Source organism: Rhea americana, unplaced genomic scaffold, assembly GCF_003343005.1.
Source record: "Rhea americana isolate MKP2758 unplaced genomic scaffold, rheAme1 scaffold_36, whole genome shotgun sequence".
NCBI classification, from domain to species: Eukaryota; Metazoa; Chordata; class Aves; order Rheiformes; family Rheidae; genus Rhea; species Rhea americana.
Genome location: NW_028186490.1, coordinates 443,664 through 449,984, shown reverse-complemented (window position 1 = coordinate 449,984; position 6,321 = coordinate 443,664). Strand labels below are relative to the sequence as shown.

The 6,321-nt window shown below is 47.9% G+C and overlaps 1 protein-coding gene across 1 annotated transcript in view; it reads right to left on the bottom strand.

Annotated features, from left to right (window-relative positions):
- The window catches only part of TLL2 (tolloid like 2), a 99,593-nt gene that overhangs the window by 40,136 nt on the left and 53,136 nt on the right, over positions 1 to 6,321 (bottom strand). Inside the window, exons 3-5 of the mRNA XM_085312194.1 lie at positions 5,875 to 5,952; positions 2,251 to 2,421; positions 1 to 116 (exon numbers count right to left, since the gene is read on the bottom strand). The exon at positions 1 to 116 is cut by the window's left edge and continues 1 nt beyond it. Coding sequence (XP_085168320.1) covers positions 1 to 116; positions 2,251 to 2,421; positions 5,875 to 5,952 — 365 coding nt within the window. The remainder of the gene's footprint in view (positions 117 to 2,250; positions 2,422 to 5,874; positions 5,953 to 6,321) is intronic.

Below are 6,321 nucleotides of genomic sequence, written 5' to 3'. Positions count from 1 at the left end.
ACATGTTCTGTATGTGAATACAATGAAACTCTCTTCATCAGTTCTCTCCACAAATGTCACACACGTGTGCTTCTCCCAGTGCCTCATAGCTTGCTTAAAAATAGCTCTTTGGGTTCCTGAAAAAGAACCCCCAAAAAAGCAAACAGAGAAGGCCTGGCTTTTAGGAAGATTTCTATTTGGCTTCATCTGGAGAGGGGGGGCAGCCCTCCAAGCCCTCCAACAACTGATTCTGTATCTGAAGTCAATCTGGGGCCTACTTCCTACTGTAGCACTAATTCACTGTATCATGCTTTACTCTCTTTCCACTTGATGAATTAATTGCTGTACTTAAACAGGCAACTTCTGCATGTAAGAAATACCACCCCACCAGGCAGAGTTCATTCTGGTATAGTTGCTGGGTGCGCTGATCTATGCACCCATACTCAGTGTTATGCCACATTTGCTCTCATGCTGCAACATAATATGACCACACAGTTTTCATGGAGCAGGAATCTCACATCAGTGCTACACATGTGCTCCTCCAACCTAAGGCAAGACTGTTGCCAGATAGTTTATCTTTGATACTAAAAGCAAAAAACACCTAGTTACTAGAGAGAGTGGTCTCAGGGTAGTGCTAGAGAGCGCAGAAATTCACTGCTGCTCTGTGCTTGACTCAAGGAACAGCTCAGGCCTGAACAGAGAGCCACTTGAAAAGTAGGGGATTATGCTGCCTCACGCTAGCAAGACAACAGGCCACGGGACTTTGCTTCCTCAGGGAGATGGCTGTCTGCAGTGCTCACTGAGCAGTTAAGAACAGCCTTAAAGACAGTTGGAAAGTGACGCCCTGGAGTGGTACATGGTTCCAGGAAGCCTCCCTCCTGCACTACCTTTCTAAAGTACCCTGTGGCGCACACAGCATAGCAGAGCAAGCTGCCACATTGAAGAGGGACTAGAAAGGGAGAAAAGGCCAGAAGTATTTCAATAAGGTATAGGGAATACAGAGAGGCGCTCCAAGGTGGGATTAAGCTGGGGTAAAACACAATACGAATGCAAGAGAACTGCACTATAGCAAGAGCTGCTTCTCACATGGTCACCCCAAATGGAGGGATGATGTTATGTAGTCTGGACTAGGCAGGGCTGTGGAGCACACATAATACAGAGGAAACTCTCTCATCAGACCCTGAGGAATAGGGATGGCTGTTCTCTGACAAATGCTCAGGGCAGCTGTGGCTGGCAGACGGCTCAATATCCTGTGAGGTTCAATGAGCCTCTCTGTTCATAGGAGATGAACAGACTCTTCCACTGGGGCTTCACAGACTCCTGGTAACACTGCAGGTAACAGGATGCGACAGGGTCTGAGTAAACATGTTAAAGAGGTCTTGAGGATTACTGGCACAGAAGGCAGGAAGGAAAGGAGTCAGGAAACCAGGGAGAAAAACCCACACCCTGGAGGAATGGTTCCCAAGCTACCTTTTATTGCTGGGACAAAGCACATCACAGACTAACATAGACCCCACAGAAATACCAGGGAATAAGGTTTGCTGGATCTAAGTGACAGATTGTGGTTGTCTGAGGGAGAGAGGGAAGAGGAAGGAGCTAGCTTGAGCAAGCACAGAACATTTCTCGTCCAAGACATAGGTGTATGACTCAACCCCATGGGGAGCCACTTAGTTCTGAGAGGTGGCCTCAGAGCAAGTTGGTTGTCTGCTGTGCAAGACAGACTTGCAAGAGATCCACTCCCTGCAGAGATGTTTTAGTTTAGGCAATCCCCAGGAGATGCTATAAAGCATGCTTTGAAGAGCTCCTCACCCACCAGGGGATCCAGCTTCCTATTCCTTCACACACCCAGAGGAGACTATGAAGTTTGGTGCCCAGAAAACAGCAAATCAGGAGGGAAAGTTCCCTGAATGGTAATTCAGAAAGCAATCCAGAACACCTCTGCTCCTGCTCTTCCAGCAGCTGAGAGGATCCCTTTCTGTAAACTCAAGGTGTGAGTGGAGCTTACAGGTGCTGATCCATGAAGCAACCAAGAGAAGCAACCAAGAGCTATACGATATTTCCTGAACTCCAAGAGAAGCACGATCTCTCCTCACACTTCAGACCTGGCCTTCTATAGTGCACAGCTCCTTGTGCAAACACATGCCCATCCCACCCTAGGAGAGAGGCTCCCAGAGATCTGAGTCATGTGTGGGAAAACTCTGCTCCTGAGATCTCCACACACTGAGACACTCCCCCGAGCAACAAACAGGGAGCAATGTCTTCACTACTGACCAGTGAAATTTCCTCCGATCACATAGGGGATGACCCCCCCTGGCCAGATCCTCTCAGCCCTGGATGTGGTTGCCCTGCGTACTCTGGGAGAGGAGCGTGTATCCATCCTAGACTCATCATTATACTCCTTCTTCTTCGGTCTCCTCACAAGCGTTGCATTCTGCCTGCCGTCTGCAAGACAGAGTGGCAACACTGTTTAAATCCTCTTTGGCTCCACGTGCAGCCCTTGGGTAATAACCTGGAGCCTCGAAGAAAGCAAAACAGAACAAGGCAAGATGTTAATCCGAACCAGAAACCACTGCCAGATCTACAAGTAATCTGTTCAGGACTTGGAGACAGTTAATCTGTAGCAACCTGGCCCTTCTTGTCTTTAAGTCTCCCTTTATCATGTGTCAAATCTTCTCTGCTAGCAAGGTGGAGAGGGATGGCCCCTCTGTCTTTACTCACCTACTGTCACAAACAGCAACTTTATAGACTGGGATATAGTATTTAAACAAGGGAAATGGGAGATGGGAGTCTGAACAACTCCAAACTTCATCGTGATGTGCGTTTGCAACCCACTCAGCTCATCTGGATTTGGAGAGAGTTTTGTCCTGCCAGGGCTAGTACCACAAGGGGTAGACTAACTCATCTGAGCTAGCCTTGGAAGCAGAGGACAGGCCCCATAGACTGAAACCTACACTCAAGGCTAAGAAGTATTATGCAAAAGTGCTTGTTTTCACATGTCAGCTCTCGAGTGGTTTGGAAGCATCTACGTATCAGACAACTTTGCTGGAAGAGGGAGGTTCAGAGTGGACAGCTGAGACATTCCATACTTAGTACAAATCTCCATGCTGAATCTCTTCATTTTAATGAAAAGAAGTAAAAAATGTAAAAGGGAAAACAGAACATGTAGCCCCTTTCTTGCTAAATAGGCAGTCATATTTTTCTGGAGAGTGTCAGCTCTGAACCAGGCTGCTCCTGCCAAAGGTGGGCAGGCTCATATTGCCTCCTGCAGCCCACATAGACCTATGTCACCCCGCCACAAACTGAAGGTCTATCAGCAATGGAAACCTAGTGCAGTGCTCCATACTGGCCATGAAATCTGCCTGATGATTCATTCAAGCTCCCAGGCAGGTCCCGCACCTTGCGCTGCATCTGTGCTGGTGCAGCTGCACTTAGATACTGAGTTTGCCTACAAGAGTTGCAACTTTCAATGTAGTGTGGGTCTTACCCAGCTGAAAATTTCCTCTATTTGGAGTTCCCTGGCTGCTCACCTCATATTTCTTGTGACATTGATGGCCTCAGTCTTCAAGGCAGTCTTATTCTATTTTTTTTCCTGTTAGTATGTGTAAGAGCTGTATGGGCTTACATTCTCGCATAAGCTGCTTGTTTTGCAGAGCCAAGCCATTAGCTAGGCTTGGGCAAAACAGTAACAGAGGACAGGACGCTGGTAGAGAGCAAAGACACTCATAAGGGAACTCCCGTCTCACATCAAAAGGTAACACTGCTGGCAGCGGCTCCTTGGTGCTGGCAGGCCTCTCTGAAACTCCAAGATGAGGGCTCTAAGGTCTATTTGCAGTGTTGTGATTCATATGGAAATTAGAGTAAGGCTGGCTACAGCTTTGTTTTCCAAGTCAGGAACATAGGTTATACATTTAAAACTCAGTTATGAAAAAAACGCAAGCCCCACTGAGCCCTTCCTCTTGATATCAGAGACGCTACTGAGAGCCTCCTCTCCCATTCATCCCTCCAGCGGAAGCACGGGCAAGCAAACCACTACTGTCAAGGCTGAGGGGATCAAAAGAATGGGAAGGAAATTAAGGTAGCCTATAGAGGGATGGAAGGAATGAACTTTAAACCTTCCCTTCTGCTTCATCAGATCCAGTCCTTCCAGCTGGAGGCCTTGCTCTGAGCTGCAGGCCCAGCTGCAGGACAAAGCCTGGAATTTGCCTTTTGTTCCATTTTGTTTTAAGCAGCTCCACAGCAAAACAAGGTGTGCCAGGCATTTCAGAAGCTGCCTCATCCCTAAACCAGCTGCCAGATCCTGCAGTCAAATGCCCTAATGTTACGTGGTTCCCACAATGAAATACAAACTACTCTCACCCTCTTTGCATACTTCTATCCCACAAAGGTAACAGAGCATTAGAATGGCCACAGCTGGAAGAAGGGGGAGGCTTCTGAGAGAGAGGCAGCCTTGAGGATATCTGCCTCCACACTCTATTCCTGGGACTGTTAAAACACTCTGTGAATTTACAGACAAACAACTCCTGCCAGCAAAGCTGAATGAGGAGTCTTCTGACCTGTGCTCTTCTGCTCCAGCACCTGGTGCAGTAGGAGCTCTGCACAGGGGATCCCAGATCCACACTTCTGCACCATGAACACTTCCATTCCTCACTGCCAACACACCTTCTTGGGCAAGTTCTTGGCAATAGCCCCAGAACATCTCTTGGCCCCTTCATGCTAAGATTTTTTGCCTTGACAACTTAAATTTACAGCAGGCCCTCAGAGAGGCCTGACTCTTCCTTCCAATAAGCAGTGGAATTAAAGGAAAGCAGGTAGCAGAAGCAACATTACCAGAAGATACAAAAAGTCTGGACAGAATGTTTTAAAAGGATTTCACTTAACCTCCCTCACACACTGACTAGTACTAGTGCTAAGCCTGGAACAAGTCTGATCCTTTCTAGAACCATCCCCCCTTTTATTCTGTGCTGGGGAGCAGCAGCCTCAGAGGTTTCTACACACCAGCTGTGAGTGGGACTGTCCTTACGTCTCCCACAGCCCACGCAGCATCCTAGATCTGGAACGTGCTGTGAACAGTCCCTGCTACTCTCTAAAACTCACTTAGAGGTCTCTCAGACTCATCTGGCCAGCAAAGATAGCTCAGCTTTACCCCAGACAGCAGCACCAGTCCATCTTGAAGGGGAGGCAGGCAGAGAGAAGCACCAACAGAGCTTTTTAAATGGGAGCATCCTCTTCAACCACTCCTGCCCGCTGCTAGTAGGTCTGAGGTAGTGGAACAGTTCAAAATATATGGGCAGCTCCAATGAGGGAACACAGCACTGGAACAGGAACCAGGCAGTCACAAGCACAAATGTCCCCCACCATGGACTGATAAGCTGTGTGGTCTCTCTGCCTCAGTACCTCTATCCAGAAGGGGGAAATAACATTTCCTCCTGCACACAGGGACTGCAAAAGCCTTGCACAGAGCACGAAAACCCTGTGAAATTGCCCATACAATTGTAGGCCTGGATGGATTCCATAAGCAATACCTTACCTACGTGGGCAGGAGGAACTAATCGCTGAACTCAGCATGGGTGATAGCCCTGCTTCAGGGGAACAGGACCTTAAACTGCCTCAGCTGAAACATCTCCAGCAGAAAGGGGCCAGTTAGCCTTATACTCTCTGCTTTAGGGCAAAATTGTGTTGCTGTCCTAGTGACACCCACAGGTAAACTATGCAAGGCAAACATATCCTTGCAGAGAGTCCACCATCAAGGGCAACAGATACAGATGCCAGGGCAGGGCTGGTCTCCTAGGCACGGAGACACACACACACATGGATACACAGGACAAAACATTATTTTACAAAGGATAAAAGAGTAAATAAAAGATACCCAAAGGTCTGGGTGGGGTACCACATTACCCTTTTTAACTGCTTTGCTACTACGATCCATGGAAGTGGCATTCTCACTTGGCACAAGAGACTGCTCTCCCAGACCTCCTGCAAAAGAAGAAGAGCAGAAACTCCTGGTGAGTAGGTTGGCAGAGCTGGGTTACAGAAGAACAGTGGCTGTCAATGATGCTGCTTGTGGAACTGCTGGCCACAGAAACTGCTCCCTTTGCACAGAGAGCAGGGACTAAAACTGTGCTCTTCCTGGATCAGTTCCTAGCCTATGGAGGCACCTTGCAACTTGCACTACTGCCCTGGGCTTTAGTTTCCCCATATACTGAATAAGCAGAAATTCTCTTCAAGGAAAGGCTAGTTCCACTGATACTTACTGAGGATAGGAGCTATACAAGGAGGGTGGTAGCAAATATAAGTACCACTATTAAATCTAAAGTTAAAAAATGCACACTGCCAAGACAAAGA